General features: G+C 59.1%; 1 protein-coding gene and 1 long non-coding RNA gene across 4 annotated transcripts in view; one reads left to right on the top strand and one right to left on the bottom strand.

The window, feature by feature from the left end:
- SMARCD3 (SWI/SNF related, matrix associated, actin dependent regulator of chromatin, subfamily d, member 3) overlaps positions 1-16,549 on the top strand; it is a 38,198-nt gene that overhangs the window by 20,240 nt on the left and 1,409 nt on the right. The window contains exons 1-9 of one of the 3 annotated variants that reach the window (XM_016945943.4): positions 8,175-8,433; positions 11,250-11,461; positions 13,227-13,269; positions 14,090-14,212; positions 14,330-14,452; positions 14,700-14,795; positions 14,954-15,055; positions 15,279-15,440; positions 16,410-16,507. In XM_016945943.4, coding sequence (XP_016801432.1) covers positions 8,356-8,433; positions 11,250-11,461; positions 13,227-13,269; positions 14,090-14,212; positions 14,330-14,452; positions 14,700-14,795; positions 14,954-15,055; positions 15,279-15,440; positions 16,410-16,507 — 1,037 coding nt within the window. In that variant the 5' untranslated portion in view covers positions 8,175-8,355. Of the gene's footprint in view, positions 1-8,174; positions 8,434-11,249; positions 11,462-13,226; positions 13,270-14,089; positions 14,213-14,329; positions 14,453-14,699; positions 14,796-14,953; positions 15,056-15,278; positions 15,441-16,409; positions 16,508-16,549 lie in introns of those variants that run through there. The other 2 variants (XM_016945944.4, XM_054655346.2) reach the window with 2 other exon arrangements.
- Positions 1,890-7,819, bottom strand: LOC134810594 (uncharacterized). The gene is made up of 2 exons (XR_010159067.1): positions 7,453-7,819; positions 1,890-2,582 (listed from the first exon to the last, which is right to left on the bottom strand). It is a non-coding gene; the product is annotated as an uncharacterized LOC134810594 (long non-coding RNA).

Here is a 16,549-nt window from a genome sequence, read left to right as displayed (position 1 = left end):
ACACGGAGGCACGGCTGGCTGTAGTCGGGAGCACAGATAGCTCATCTGGAGGAACGGGATCAGCTGCTGGCAGGCAGAGGGTGTGGTGGGAGGCTCTGGAAGTTCTTCGGAAGCTTCTTTTTTCTCAGTGAAGGGGAAAACAGGGGCACAAGCTGGGAGTGAGGAGGATGGAGGAGAGGTTGGAAGTCAGAGGAGGGAGAAGCTGCAAAAAACTCCTGTCGGGGTGTGGGAGCGGGCATATTTGTGACTGTGCTGTGAGAAGAGTGGCCTGCCGGGCAGCACAATGCCAGCTGAGCTCGTGCCGAATCCACAATGAGACCGGGTGGGGTGGCTGTGTGTCTTTCTCTGGCCACATTCAGGTGCGTGGTTGCAGGGGAGGAGTTGGTGAAGCTGGATTTACCTCTTAAGAGAGTCAAGAGTATATGCAAGGGGTCAGGTGCAGTGGCTCATGCCTGTAATCCCAGCACTTCAGGAGGCCAAGGTGGGCGGATCACTTGAGGTCAGGAGTTCGAGACCAGCCTGGCCAACATGGTGAAACCCTGTCTCTACTAAAAATACAAAAAGTAGCGAGGCATGGTGGTGTGCACCTGTGGTCCCAGCTATTCAGGAGGCCGAGGCACAAGAATTGCTTGAGCCCAGGAGGCAGAGGTTGCAGTGAGCTGAGATCACGCCACCTGGGCAACAGGGCGACACTCTGTTTCAAAAAAAAAAAAAAAAAAAAGCCAGGCGCAGTGGCTCATGCCTGTAATCCCAGCACTTCAGGAGGCCGAGGCAGGCAGATTGTCTGAGGTCAGGAAGTTTGAGACCAGCCTGGGCAACACGGTGAAACCCCGTCTCTACTAAAATACAAAAAATTAGCCGGGTATGGTGGCAGGCACCTGTAGTCCCAGCTACTTGGGAGGCTGAGGCAGGAGAATTGCTTGAACCCGGGAGGGGGAGGTTGCAGTGAGCTGAGATCGCGCCACTGCACTCCAGCCTGAGTGACAGAGCAAGACTCCGTCTCAAAAAAAAAAAAAGTACATGCAAGGGAGGTTAAAATGGTCAGTTGTGTGTTATGTGTCACTGTCAAAAGAGCCAGGAGATTCAATGTGTAAGAGCAAGCTGTGGGGAGGGGTGCAGAGTGGTGAAATGAAGCAGAGGTTCCAGAGGAGTCGCAGGATTTGGAGGTCAGGGAGCTGGACAGGGTGAACTGGAAAGAGGAAAAAGAGGAGATGGTGGTCAGCGAGTAGGGTGCATGGGACTGAAAGTGGGGGGCTGCGGTTGCTGCAGTGATCTAAGAGATGACCTTGGGAGTGCATGGCTGAGGGAACAGGGAGGATCACTGGAAAAGGAGCTGCCAAGGAACAGAGAGGCCAGAGATGTCTGGAAGAGCATGCAGCAGGCTGGACAGGAGTGGTGCTCCGGAGAGTGACATGAGCCAGGAGCCAGAATCCGCACGAAGGAAGCCTCCCTAGCTGGGGGTAAGATGCAGAGCCAGGGCTCTGGAAACAGCAGTGAGGGGCAACGGGGGGCCATACCCACCCTTAGGCCAGTGGTTGAGCCACTGCTGGAAGGGAGCCTGGCATCTGCTTCTGGAAGGCAAAGAGGATGCTTCCAGAAGAGGTGGAGCATGTTGGAAATGTTCCTTAGGACAGACAACACAGTAGGAGGGTTTCAGGGGCTGGGGAGAGATGGCAACTGTAGGAGGGTCTAGGGCCTTGTGGGGCTCAAAGTGCAGGAGTTGAGGGGGTCTGGGGCTTTCTGTGGTGACTGATGCAGTTGGGGATAAAGGGCAGCATGAGATTGAACCTAGTGCCCTCAAGGCCGAGGGCAGGTCGAGGGCTCCCCTGGCCCCGTGGTGCAGAGTGGAAGGTGCAGTGTCAGACCTGCAAGGACAGCCGGGCGGTAAGTCCACGCAGCACTTCCACGGGGGTTTTATTTACACATCCCACTGCCCGCTGCCATTTGATTTAATATTCCCAAAAATTTGTTTAGAAATGCAGATGGACTTTTTGTTAACTATTCACTTCTCTTCACTCCGGTGACACCCAGACCCCAGAATGCAGTGATTGGCAGGAATCCCCCAAACACCTGTTCAGAGCAGTAGCTGAGGCCCGTTCCTGCCTCACAAGTCCTCAGAAGCTTCCCGAGGTGAGGGGCAGGACGCTGGGTCACCAGGATTGTCCTGACACTGTCATGGGGAGCTGTTAGCTGCAAAAGACAGAGATGAGAATTGGAGGTGCCAGAATGGGGCTCCCCTCACTAAGAAAGAGGAGGGCTGGGGCCTGGGGAACACAGGACACACGTGGAGACAGCTAGCAGGGTGGCCAAAGCCTCCCCACACCAGGCAGGGTGGAAGAGGCAGGGCCCTGGCCCAAAGCCCTGGTGAAGCGGGCAGCACTCTGTGCCTTGCCAGCATTTCCAGAGGCAGAGGTTGGAGGGAAGGCAGCAGCACCCTCATGTCACAGATGAGGACAGAGCTCCAGGGAGGAAATGGCATTCCCAGGGCCACACAGCCCGACATGAGCAGATCCCAAGTCGACCAGAAGCCACAAGGCTGCCCCCCAGATCCCTGGCAGCCAACATCTGGATGCAGCCAGCATCTGTAGAGAGATGGGAAGGTAGGTAGGATGTCTCAGACATGCACTGGGTGACTCCCCTGGCACCTCAGGCATTTGGGACACAGCTGGGGCAGGGCAGGAGTGGGGCCTTAGCAGAGCCAGGGGATATTATGGGGATGGGTGGGCTTCCCAGCCCTGGCTGCCTGTTAACCAGGAGGCCAGTGGAGCCAGAGATGGCTCCCACACACCTGGGAGGAGGAGAGGGAAAGACTGGCTACTGTTTGGAGTCTCAACCACCCTATGAGTCCCGAGGCCATGCGATCCCCTTGTGTTTGCCCTGGGTTTCAGCCACATCTAAGCCACTGAATCTGGCCAGATGTGCCAGGTGTTGATCCGGAGGGAGAGGAGAGGAGAGTGAGGATGGCTCTGAGTGACCCATCCCTCCCTCCAGGGGCCATACAGCCAGCAGGTCAGGGCACTGTCCAATTCAGGGTCCCTGGATGTGGCCCTATTGCCCGCCAGGCAGAGCCACACCCTGGAAGGTAGGAGAGAAGTTATAGCACCCCTCAGGATCCCATGTAAACATCATCCCACAGCCCAGCCCTGTCCTTGCAGAAATGGGGACCAGGCCTGTGTGGCACGTTTTTATGGGGTGTGTGACCTGCTACAAGCGACCACCTCATTAATGGGGAATAAGAGAAAACCCGCTGTGAATCCAAAATGTGCCTTCCCTGTGGGCCAGCGGGATGCTCCGATCCCAGCGGCCCAGCCCCGCTCTCCTCCTGCCACCAGCAGTTTATTGTGTTGTGTGTGGTGGGAGGGGTGTCAAGGAGCATCCCATTAGACTGAGGAATCCCACGCAGGCAAAGAGAGGAAGGAGGCCTCATTCATTCCACTAACCTTCGCATGCACCTGCCTGCCGCACAGGACCCTGGGGACCCCAAGGTAAGGCCCACACTGCTGTCTGGATGCTGAAGGTGGAGGGGTGAGGGCTCAGCCAGGTGTGCGTGACAGGGGCAGAGCCACCCAGAGAGAGCTACTCTGAGGGGAGGACGGAGGGAGTGAGTGGGAGGGCCGCGTCCCTGAGGACCCCATAGAGGAGGGGGTGCTGAGCTGGGACCAGGCCTCACTCATGGTGAGCAGCCCCCACTCACTCGGTGCGGGTCTGCTTCCTGGCACAGCTCCGTCGCTCTGCTCCCTCCCTCTGTCCCCCTCCTTCCTCCCAGTCTGCCTTGGTTCCTGCCTCTGTCTTAGGAAATTCTTGGATTTCAGAGCTGGAAGGGCTCTAGGAATGCTCTGACTTAAGCCTCTCCTTTCACTTCTGAGGACACTGAGGGACAGGGAGGTACAGCGACTTGCCCAAGGTCGCACCATTATTTTGGTGTCCTAGTTTTTCTTTGTTTTTTGCTTCTATATATTGCATTTGTCTCTTTCGTGTATGTTTGCAAAAGTGACACAGAAAGACAAAGTCACACAGAGAAACAGCCCCCTTGATAGCAGCAGAGAGTGTCGGGGGTACAGAAACATCCCAACACAAATAGGGAAGTGCACAGCTGCCCTGGCCTGGAAGCAGCATGGGGGCAGCCAGGAGGAGGAGGAGGAAGGTGCCTGATGCCCCTGGCCTGGCCTTCGGAGCGTCCCCTCTGCTGACCGTCACCAGAGGCGGGGGTTGAGGTACAGTCTCCCCTCCTCCCTCTCTGGAGCTGGGCGTGACCCCAAGGACTAGCCAGAGGTCCCCTGGGGCTGGTGCTTAGCCCGGGCAGGTAGGCTGGATGGCGGAAAGTGGGGCCTGGTTTAGGGATGGCCAGAACACCGAAACCAAGGCTTTGTGGTCCTCAGAGCGCCAAGTGGTCTCACTTTCTCCCTCTCTCTCTCTCTTTCTTTCTCTCTCTCCCTCTCCTCTCGCGTTCTCTCTCTCTCTCTCTCTCTCTCACACACACACACACACTCACTCAGGCCGCCCCAGTGAGGGTGATCGTATTCTCCTAAGGAGAGCTTTATTGCTGGGGGTGTAGGGAAAAGGGAATAGAGGAAAGAGCTCTCTCCCAAGCAATCCGTTCTCCCTCCAGTCTCGCTTCCTTTGTTCCTCCCTTCCCTTCCTCCCTATCCCCTCGCCAGCTTCTCTTCTCTCCTTCCAGCCCCTTCTTCCATGTTCCCCGCTCTCCCGCTCCTCCTGCCGCGCCCCCCGAGCGGAGTCCCGGTGGTGGGACCTTCACGGAGGGCAGGAGGGCGGGACTGCGGCTGGGGCCCGGCCTAGGTGGCCATCTTCCCGCAGGGAAGGAGTTAAGTCTCTTCCCCGCATCCCTCCTCCCTCCGCCGCCTCCCCGGCCGCCGCGGAGTCCTGCAGCTGGGCCCCAGGCTGACCTTCACCGGGAGGGAGGCCGCGGCGCGCATGCCCAGGCCGGGGACCGGCGCGGGCGGAGGGAGGGGCGGCGCGGGCCGGGCCGGCCCGAGCCCCCCCAGCTCCCCGGCCGCCGCCCGCTCGCTCGGGCGCGGTGGGGGCGAGGCGGCCGAGCCCGTCCCGCAGGCCGCGGCGCATCTCTCCCTGCGCGGGGAGCGGCGCTTTGCCATTTGGTGCTGGTGGTGCTTCAGCGAGGGAAGGAGCGATGGGGGGACGGCAGGGGGGACTGCGGCGCCGGGCGCCGGGCGGCCGCCCTCGCCCCCGACAGGCGCACGGCCTGCCCCAAGTGCGGCGGGCGCCCTATTGCGCTGGGAGGAATCCAGGCTCTTCCCGGGCCTCCTTCCCACCCGCAGGAGCCATCGGCGGCGTGGCACACCGAGCGCCCTTCTGGGGTTAAGCCATTGGGGATCCTGGCCTTTGTGAGGAGGGAGCCCTGGCCCGGGCCCCCACATTGGCACCGCCCCAGCTTTCTGGTCTGAAGGCTCCTCCTGTCGCCCACCTAAAGGCAGTACGCAAATGTGTCTGGGCCTGCCTTGTGAATGGGGCCCACCACGGGATGTGGAGGTGCTCAAGGTGTGCCTGTGTGTGCAGAGCCATGTGGCTTCCTCGACCTTTTGGCGCTTGCATTGGTGTGTGTGCCTGCTGTGTGTGTGTTGGGAGGGTATGTGTGCAAGGTGTATCTATTGTCTGTGTACACTTAAGGATGTCTCCCAGAGGGGTGGCTCAGGAGGGGGCTTATGTATGGACTTGGGTGAAGCTCACCAGCTCCTCCACAGGGGCCTCACCATAGCCCCTCGTCTAACTACCTCCTGCAACCTCTTCCACCACCAAGACCAAGCCCGGGATCTCCCAGGCCCTGCCTCAAACTTCCCAGCTACCCAAACTGGAGTGCCCAGCATCGCCTTTGCTGTCTTCTTTTCCCAAAAGGTCTCTCCAATAGTTGAGAACACTGAGCTTTAACAAAGCCTAGGGGTGTCTATCTCCAACCCCCAGAACCTCCAAGGCCTGTGGTTTCCCATGCCCCTGCTAGACACACCCGTGGTGGGTAGGGGTGCCCATGGTAACTCACACCATCAGGTAAATGGCAGAGTACCAGCTCCATGCATTGGCTCATTGAGCTTTGCAAGCATCAGGTATCTGGGGTGCTGTTGAGTTCCTGTGCCCAGGCATGGAGGAAGAGTGGGAGTTAAAGATCAGTCTCTGACCTTATGGGGACCTTAGCCTCTCTGGGAAAGCGAAGCTAACGTCCTTGAAGCACAGTGCACGTCAGGCCAGTCCAATGCCAATTCATGGTGCTGGGTAGATGGCAATGAGCATTTGGAAAAGAGAAAAATCTTTGCATACAAGTAGGACGAAGGAAGGCTTCCTGGAGGAAGTGGGGCCTGGGCTGGGCTTTAAAGAATAGGTGTGATTTGGACAAGCAGAGGGAAGGCAGTGGGCAGGCAAAGGGCATTCCAGGTAAAAGAATCGGGGGCAGGGGCTAAGAAATGGGAGTGAGCGGGGATTCTGGAGGTTAGCAGGCAGACTGGGCAAGTCACTTCCCCAGGTTCCCAGCAGCATGACCTATGGCAGACAGAGGCAGGCCACCCACCCATCCCCACCGTGTCAGGGCCCAGGCTCTGTGTGTGGGGGTGTGTGTGGGGGAGTCTAGGCTAAAGCCCTGGGAGAGATTTGGTAGCAAGGGGATCTCTAGGTCCCCTTTCAAGCTGGGGGTGGTGGACGAGCATCCTGGACCCGATGCCCTCCCTGACATTTGAGATTGACAGTGGGCACCTAAATGAACAGTGACAGCCAAGAGCACAGCCAGGGCCAGCAGAAATCAGGCTGCGGGCAGAAAGGACCCCCTGGGCAAAGGCATTCTGAAGGGTTTAGGGTCAGTACCCTTCAGTCTTCAGGGCCCAACTTCAAGTAAGTGTTTCAACAAACTCCCCTAGGCACTAGGCTATGGTCCCGCCCTCACCTGGATTCTCACAGTGAGGCCCCAGCAGACCCCCAAACTTGACCCAAGGGGCCTTGTTCCAAAGCCCACGGGCTCCTCCCCAAGAAGGAGGAAAAAGGGGCGTGGCCTTTGGGGACCTGGGTAGGCCCAGGACTCCCAGCCTGGGTATGTCAGGATTTGCCCCTCCTCCTTCCGGTCCCTCCTCCACTCCAGGGACTGCCAACTCCTTCCACACGCCCCTTCTGGGGCTCCCTTGCCACCCCACCCCACACCCCAGCCTCAAGACCCCTCTCTTTGGGGTCTTGAGGCCGGCCCAATATACCCACTATACCCAGGCCAGCTGCCCCAACTCCTCTGGGTCCCCTAACCCCACTCCACCCCCACCCCAAGGAAACCAAGCCCGGCTTGCCTCGTTCTCTCCACGCACCCACCCGAGCACCCCCCTGGCGCTGCGCCATTCCCCACATTCATTCTCTTCCTGTTCTCATGAGCACAATCCCTGTCCCTCTTTCTGAAATACTTCCCCTATTGCCCTCACTTTCTCACAGAGCGGCAAACAAAGACTCACATACCCAGAAATAGCCTCGCACAGAGCTGAAAGGCACAGGCCATGTCCTGCCACACACGCAGGCGCGCGCGCACGGAGGCTGTCGTGGAGGGAGGCACACATACAGGGCGTCTGTCTGCACGCACATAAGCTGCCACGCCACAAAAGGGCGCGGACACACACGGCGTGTGAGACAAGGGCACACACAGCAGTGGACGCAGGGCCACGCCGCCGCCCGGGCACACCCACCGCCGCCGGCCCCGGGCAGGCGCGAGGCCTCGCGGGCCGGGCTCCCCCGGTTCCTGCCAGCGAATGTTTCCCTGCTCGGCCTGCCAGGTCTCTGGGGAAAGGGCCTCAGAAATGCAGCAGGAGCCGCTGGGGGAAAAGTTGGAACTGACTGTTCCCTGCCTGGCGCGGCCGGCGAATTCCCTGACGGAGAAACTATTTGTGGCGAGAGCCGGTGGCCGGCGACCCCCCGCCGCCTCCCCTGGCGTCCCCTCCCCGCGCCGCCTCCCGCGGGCCTCGGCGGCTTCGGGCTGCAGCACTGCTGCCCAGCGCCCGCGGCCGGGCTGGTCGGCGCGCCTCGCCGCTTATCTGCGCTGTTTGGACAGCGGGCTTGGAAAGGCAGGCGGCCCCGTCCCCGCCGAGTCAACAGGCAGACCCCGGGCCGCCGGACTATTTCTGTCTTATCAGTGCAGGAATGCGGCAGCCGCGGCGGCGGCGGCGGCGGCGGCGGGCGGGCGGCGGCGGCGTGGGCCGTGGGCCGTCAGGGCAGCCCTGAAGGGGCCCCCTCCCCACTCCGCTCGAGTAGAAGTGTGAGAGAGCCCAGCAGGACTCAGAGGGGAGAGTTGGAGGAAAAAAAAAGGCAGAAAAGGGAAAGAAAGAGGAAGAGAGAGAGAGAGTGAGAGGAGCCGCTGAGCCCACCCCGATGGCCGCGGACGAAGTTGCCGGAGGGGCGCGCAAAGCCACGAAAAGCAAACTTTTTGAGTTTCTGGTCCATGGGGTGGTGAGTGGGGGAAAGTTAGCGGGGGAGGGCAAGCGAGCTGGCTCGGGCTGAATGGAGGGCTGATCGGGAGGGGCCGGGAGGGCGCTCCCGCTCTCCCACCCCTCTAGTGGGGGGCGCCATGGCCCACGGCCCGGCCCCGGGACTGTGCTGGCGCCCTGGCACCCGAACACGTCGCCAGGCGGCCGGCCGGGTCTGACGCGAGGCGGGGAAGGGAGGCGTTTGCATGGCTCTTGTCAGGGGCGGGGGTGGGACTTGGGGACTCTACCCCCCAAGTGGGGGGTCCTCGCTGTAGCCGACAGGTTGACTTTCGTTCTTTTCCTTGTGGGCCCAGGTGTTGCCCCTGCCCTGGGGGTGGGGGTGGGGGATGGGGACATGGCAGAGGCTGGGCTGGGCTGTGTGTTCATCCGTTGGGACAGTGTCACTGTTTGTGTCTCCGGAGCAAGGAGCAGGTGACCCTGGAGGCACTGTAGCGGGAAGCTCGCAGGCTGAGCCACCTCTGCATCCCAGCGGGAGGGCTCTGGAGCTTCTGCCTTAGGGTGGGGGAGAGGACCGCTCTAGGGACTTAGCCCAAGTTAGGGGCTCTGAGGGTCTCCTTGGCGGACTCAGCCACCAGAAGCTGATGTCCTTAATTCCTCGAAGGTGTGAAGGAAGGACTGGAGTTGGGGACATGAGGCCTAGAGACCGAAGGGACAGGGGAGCACTGTCCTGCCACAGGCAGGCTGTGAAGGCACGTGGGAGCCCGGGAGGCTGGAGCTGAGTCAGTAGGGCCCGGCTGGGAGGGGTATGGAGGGGTGGGGAATGGGAGAAGCAGGGGCTGCGACTCTTGGGATGGGTGAGGGAGTGGAGGCCCTGTGTAGAGGAAGCTGTCGGGTTTACCATGGCCAAATTTGGTTGTGACCCCAAGGAAGACACCCTCTCAGTAAGGCCAGAGTCCCTAGGATTTTGGCCTTTCATGGGGATGGGGCTGGTGGCGGGCACAGCTCTCTGGGGGCTCTGAAAGCCTCCCTCTCAGGGCCTCTTCAGCAGATGAGCCAGTATCCCTGGCCTTGGTAACTGGGGAGAGCAGCTGACAGGAAGAGGGGGCCTCCCTGGAGTGGCCTGTCCTCCAGCCCCAGGGACCCCTGGGGGTAACTTCCCAAGGTGTCCATGTCAGCTAGCTGAGTTACCAGTCCTAACCTGGCTGCTGGTGGGAGCCCCTTTAAAAAGGCCCATCTAGTGGGGAGAGGCTGTACACGTGGACTGTTTTTTTAATCTGGTCAACTTAGAGCTTCAGTTCTTGAGTGGCTGTGAGCCCCAGTGCCCCACCTAGCTGGTGGCCAGGCCTGGGCTCCATTCTGGGCTGCTACCCTGGAGGCGTGAGTGACAGGGTCAGGTGGGGTGAGGGAAGCAGACACATGGACAGGCAGGTTTCACTGCAGGAGAGATAGGCAGAGACAGCTGCTGACCGAGGGTGGGAGGACATTAGGGTTAGACACAGAGCCTGGAGGACCAGGAGGGAGAGGTAGCAGTTGGAAGGAAAACAGCAAGCCCAAGGGGGCCCCTCCTCGTGCCTGGGGGTGAGGTGGGTGGTGTGTCCATGTTAACAGTGCCAGGGTCAGCATCCCCTGCCCTCCGATCTTCTTCCTGCTTTCGTGGTCCCAGTCCCCATCCCACCCCGCTCGTTCTGTTTCACAGCCCCTGAAACTCTCTCTGGCCCTCCCCATCTCCCTTCTGGAGTCTGGACAAGTGGGGTTTGGAACACTTCGCTCGATGCATTTGCATCTCATTTACACCCCATCTGACCACCCAGGGGTAGTGGCAAGGGAGGAGGAGCCGCCTCCTCTCAGTCTCCACAGCCCCCGTGAACCCTGACTGCTGACCTCACTGGGGTGGGGATGGGAAGAGGAGGAGGTGACTGCTGACCTGGGCAGACAGGAAGGGAAATGTGAGTGCAAGTGTCACTGCCCTGACCCACCCCAGGCCCCCTGGGCAGCCCACCTCTAACACCTCTAACACAGGATTCTCCCAATCAGAGAATCCTGGCTGTGTCTGGGGCGCCCCGGCAGGCTGCCCTTGCCTGCCCTGCCTCCAGCCCTCACCCTGGGAGCAAATTATGGGGGCAGCTTGGTCAGCGAAGACCCTGGATGTGAGGACTTGGAGTCAGCCGAGGGGAGTGGGGTTTGGGACCCAAGGGTCAAAAGCAGGGACACAGGGAGCAGAGTGGCTGAGATGAGCTAGTGAGTACCAGGCAGAACCGCCCAAGAAGTGAAGCCTGAGAAGGAGGAGCAGGAGGAGGAGCAGAAGTCGGAGCAGGGAGCCGGGTACCGGACCTCAACCAAGCCGCAGAGAGCAAAGCCCTGGGCCCCCAGGAGGCAGCCCTTCAGGGGCTGCCTGGGCCAGGATGAGCTGTGTGACCTTGGCGAGGTCATTTTTCTCCTTGAGCCACAGTGGCCCCATCCGTCAAGTGGGGATGAAAGGACCTGCTCAGGCTGTCTTGCAGAGGAGCATGTGGATGTGAACATCTTTGAAAGGTTGAAAGGCGCCATTAATATTCATTTTTGCGGTACCTTCCGCAGCCCCGAGGCTCGCAATGCCCTGTGCGGTGCCTGGCTTCAGTTAGCTTCCTGCAGCCAGACGCCAAGCCCCTCCGCCAGAGCCGCGCAGATTCCGGCGCCCCTGCCCCTCCTACCCATCGCTCCCACCCATCGCTCAGCGCTCAGGGTCACCAGCCGAGGGTCTGGTGGGGGAGGGGAGACGCCGGCTCACCGCGCCTGGAGCGGGGGGCCCTGGTCTGACCCACGGGCGCCCGTTTCTGCTTCACCCCCGCCCACCCCCAGCGCCCCGGGATGCCGTCTGGAGCCCGGATGCCCCACCAGGGGGCGCCCATGGGCCCCCCGGGCTCCCCGTACATGGGCAGCCCCGCCGTGCGACCCGGCCTGGCCCCCGCGGGCATGGAGCCCGCCCGCAAGCGAGCAGCGCCCCCGCCCGGGCAGAGCCAGGCACAGAGCCAGGGCCAGCCGGTGCCCACCGCCCCCGCGCGGAGCCGCAGGTGAGTGGGAGGCCCGGCGCGGAGGGGGCGTGCAGGGGCGGGCCCTGGGGGACCCGCAGGGACCAGGTAAGCGAGTAGCGGGGATTGGAAGGGGCGAGGAAGAATGATTAGCAGGGAGCGAGGCTTCCCGGGTCGGATGCCCTCTGGGGAGGTGGGCTTAGGGGGCACCGGCCTGATTCTTTTGTGTGCCCACGGTAGAGACAGGCTGCGGCCGTCGGCAGCCGGTACAGCTTCCCTGCACGCTCCCCTCACCCTTCTCCTTGTCACCTGCTCAGTCCTTCTCTCCACCCATCAGGTTCTGGGTGATGCTTCAGTCTTTGGGGTGGGGGCGGGGCTTCCAGTGGGACTGAGGGCAGAGCTGTAGGACTGTGTTCCCCAAAGTGTGGTTCTCCGCTGAGCCTTCCTGCCGGCCCCAGGGCTGTTTCAAAGCCACTCCAGATTTTCTCAATGGGACTCTCTGACCATGGGGGTGGAGCTTGGGCATTTGCCCTGTGGGTAGGTGGTCTCTACCCAGTCCTGCTCTTAATTCTTAGGTACTCTGGCCCAGGTCTGCTCTCAAGCCACCAGGGCCAGCCCATTTCCTTGCTTTCCTCCAGTAGCTGGTGGCACCCTCAAAGCCCCTGCTGGCTCCTGGCAACAGCAGTGCCCCTCTGGGTTTCAGTATTTAGCCAAATACACATGCTTTTTTTGCACAACAGATGGGTTTCTATAAAAGGTGTAATATCAATTTTACCTCATTATTATTTTTTACACATCGGGGAAAAAATCACCACTTATAGGAATCCCATGATGAATTCTTTAGTAAAGTGCATCGTCATTTTGTACAGCAAATGGTAATTCCCTGATTTATCTTGTATAAATGGAGAGTTACACATAGATAATCTGTTTAAAACAAGCCAGACCTTTAATGAAATCCGCTTGTTAGCCTTAGATTTCTGCATAGGGAGGGGGCAGTGCTTGAGAACACCACACGGGGGCAGTATGGAGCTATTCTCTAGGCTGCGTTTTCATCTCTTGATCAACCCGCCAAGGTTTTTCTGGGGGTTTTTGGGTTAGTTAGAAGCAGCTAGTGGGTCAGAAAGAGCCCACATCCAGCTGCTACTACCCCGGGCCTAGTCAGTTTGGCCTCAGCCTGAAGTCACACCCATGCACATTCTGGGCGCCTATGGCTGCAGCATGTCCCTCACCCTGTTGCCAGGTAGTCCCAGGGCATGAGTACCCCCAGCCCATCAGTGTTCTCTTCCAAGCCCAGGGTGGCTGGAAGGGGTGCAAGTCCCGCCAGCTTCACACCATCACCTCCCGCTCCATGGATAGGAAGGAGTTCGTCTCTCTCCCTCCCTCTGAGCTTAGGCCCCTTTGGACAGGGCACCCCCTGCTTTCCAGAAAAGGTCTTCAGAACCTGGCTTCCCTCTCCTTTGTCCTCCCTCATCCCCACCTTTCCTCAAACACGTCTGCAGCTCGCATCTTTTGGCAGCACCGCCCCCACCAGCCAGTCCCTCCTAAGTCTAAATTTCTCTGTCCCTGAGGATGTGGCAGGGTAGAAGGGGGCTCCCAGGCCAGAGAATGGATGGGTCACTCCTGTGTCCTGAGAGAGGACAGAGCACCAGTTCCACACACCACCGTCATAGCCCTTGGGCGGGCAGACAAGTGGGCTGTGGGAACCCCAGCCAGGCGGGCGGAGATGTCGGGATAATTTAGCAGGTGGCCTCGTTACTCCCAGATCTGTCGCCATGGTAACCTGGTTTTTTCTTTAAAAAATGTACAGTGCCAAGAGGAGGAAGATGGCTGACAAAATCCTCCCTCAAAGGGTGAGTGCCTTTCACAGCAGCCCCCAGCCCACCCCCCACCCTTTGCTGCTCCGCCCTCCCCTCCCCCCTCAGAAGCAGAGCTTCAGCGTCACAGTCACTTTCACTTTTTGTTTAAAAAAGCTCATTAATAAGTGAGGCTCCGCAGGCCAGAGGGAGGGGGTGAGGTGGAGGGAAGCAGCAGAGCCACTGGGGCCAGAACACAGGGGCCTGTCAGGGGGTTTGATCCAAGTGGTACTAAGACATAGAGCTGTGGGACCAGGAGGGGGCAAGAGCTAGGGGATCCGAAGCTGCCAGGCAGAATGAAGGGGATAGAAGGTGGCCAGAGATCCTGAGCATCCTAAAGAGACCCAGGTCCAGCTGGGTATGGGGACAGTACAGTTGGGACAGGTGTGGGGGCTGAGCAAGGTGCCAGCAGAGAAGGAAGCACCGCTGTCCAACTGTCTCAGGGACTGAGCCCCTACTAGGCACTTTGCAGGGGCCCAGGGGAAGCCCAGCAGGCATATGATATGGACAATGGCAGGATGAGGAGACTAAAGGCTAGTGCTTGCTGAGCTCCACTGTTGCTACCTCCTCCCCGATGATGAAACACAAGGCACTTCCTAAAGGGAGAAGCAATTGTTATCCCTACACAGCAAGGCCCCTACTGCTGGATAATGGCATCCTGGGGAGACGTCCTGTTCCCACTGTCAAAGCTACATGCCCAAAAGTAGGATGGCTCCCCCGACATCTTTTGTACCCTAGGATTGTACAACATGCATACATTCCATGGTACAACCCTGGACTTGAGCCTCTGACTCCTGCCCTGCTCCTCCTTCTCCAGATTCGGGAGCTGGTCCCCGAGTCCCAGGCTTACATGGACCTCTTGGCATTTGAGAGGAAACTGGATCAAACCATCATGCGGAAGCGGGTGGACATCCAGGAGGCTCTGAAGAGGCCCATGAAGGTGCCTTAGTTCGGGGGTAGGAAGGGGACTCTAGAGTCGCGTGACCAGGATGGGGAAGCAGGATGGTCGGGGTGGGAGCACACAGCATTCGCCCGGTTCTACACTCTATTTCTACAGCAAAAGCGGAAGCTGCGACTCTATATCTCCAACACTTTTAACCCTGCGAAGCCTGATGCTGAGGATTCTGACGGCAGCATTGCCTCCTGGGAGCTACGGGTGGAGGGGAAGCTCCTGGATGATGTACGTCCCGGCCCAGGTCTCTCCAGGTGTCCTGGGGTGGGCATGGGCTGCACTGAGAACAGAACAAGGTGTCTGCACTAAGGGCTAGGGAGTCAGCCCAGGCTGGGTTGGGGGCAGGCCTAGAGACATTCCAAGTGCAGAGGATTTCATCTAAGCCCACTGCCCTGTCTGCTGCCAACTTGGCCTCCTTCTGCTCCTCCCACCTCGTCCTTGTTCTGCCCCCATGGTCCCTGTTGCTCTCCCACAGCCCAGCAAACAGAAGCGGAAGTTCTCTTCTTTCTTCAAGAGTTTGGTCATCGAGCTGGACAAAGATCTTTACGGCCCTGACAACCACCTCGTTGAGGTAAGACCAAGAGCCCCTCCGCCCTTGAATTGCCACCCTCCCACAGGCCAGAATCTCTGAAGAACCAGCACAGATTTGGGTCAGGGACCACCCTAGAGTCCTGGGCCCCACCACTCCAGATGGGCCTTTGGGAGACACAGCTCTTCTCTCCTGGACAGTGGCATCGGACACCCACGACCCAGGAGACGGATGGCTTCCAGGTGAAACGGCCTGGGGACTTGAGTGTGCGCTGCACGCTGCTCCTCATGCTGGACTACCAGGTCTGCACCTGCCATGCTGCCCCATACACGCCACACAAGGCCCTCAGGGCAGGGCTAGGTCCCAAAGTGGTGCATCTTGAGAGACCTCCTTCCCCTCCCAAACCTATCCTTCCCCAGGGGCATGTTTCCTCAATCAACACATCCCCCTAGTCCTGAATGGCCTGGCCCTGGGCTCCTTCCTTTCTCTCCCTTTGGTCTAACTTTCACAGTCCCCTTTTCCCAGCCTCCCCAGTTCAAACTGGATCCCCGCCTAGCCCGGCTGCTGGGGCTGCACACACAGAGCCGCTCAGCCATCGTCCAGGCCCTGTGGCAGTATGTGAAGACCAACAGGCTGCAGGACTCCCATGACAAGGAATACATCAATGGGGACAAGTATTTCCAGCAGGTAACCTCTCTCCTGAACCCTGGGATCTGGGGAGCAGGCGGAGTTCTCCAGCAGGGGAAGTACCTCTACCAAGGTAACTACCACCCCTCCCTTCTAGATTCCTGAGTAGCAGAAGCAGTACACAGTCATGGTCTTGGAGCCAAGAGACCGACCAGGATTCTAGTTCAGGCCCTACTGTGGATTAGCTCTGTGCTGCAGCCAATCCATGTTAGCCCCCCCAAGTTAGGAAGACCTGGAAACCCTACAAAGCCAACCGCTTTCTGGAATGTAATATTCTTGGCACTTGGAGTTAGGATCCCCAGGTTCTAGTCCTGAGTCTGGACTCTGGGTAAGTGACTCAGCAATTCTGAACCTTGTTTCCTTATCTTTGAAGTGGAGTGACAATACCTGTCCTATCTACTCTCCTGGGCAGTTAGGAAAATCAAACTGCTGCAAAAGTGATTGAGCAAAATTCCACCAAAACAGAGAATATTCTTATTAATGCATTTAAAAATAAATACGGCAGATAAACCTGAGGAGTAAAAATAGCAGTTGATATTTATTGGGCACTTACCATGTGCCAGGCACTGTCCCAAGCACTTTATGTGTATTAGTTCACTGACTTCTCACGGCAGCCCTGGGAGATAGGTATTCTTTTCATCCCCACTCTAGAGATGAAGACACTGAGCCCTGAGGTGTTAACTTGCTCCAGGTTGCATAGTAAGTGGCAGAGGCAGGACTGATACATAAGCAGGCTGACCCAGGGCCCGCACTCTCAACCCCTGCCCCACACTGACCCACCCCCTACCTTGTCAGCCATACCGGTGGCTCCACCACCAGACCAGCCCACCCCAATCCCATCCCCATGCGCACTGAGGAATCAGACTTCCTCTCAGCTTCTTGTGGCCTTTCCAGAACAAAAGGATCTACAGCTGCATGATGATCTCTTCAAGAAGAGTGATCTCTCTCTCCCCAATTGTCCTGCTTCAGATTTTTGATTGTCCCCGGCTGAAGTTTTCTGAGATCCCCCAGCGCCTCACAGCCCTGCTATTGCCCCCTGACCCAATTGTCATCAACCATGTCATCAGGTGAGGTGGCCCCAGCTTGCTTCTCAGACCAGGGAATGATCT

The sequence above is a fragment of the Pan troglodytes genome, chromosome 6, assembly GCF_028858775.2.
Source record: "Pan troglodytes isolate AG18354 chromosome 6, NHGRI_mPanTro3-v2.0_pri, whole genome shotgun sequence".
Classification (NCBI taxonomy): domain Eukaryota; kingdom Metazoa; phylum Chordata; class Mammalia; order Primates; family Hominidae; genus Pan; species Pan troglodytes.
This window is presented reverse-complemented; position numbering and strand designations above follow the sequence as displayed.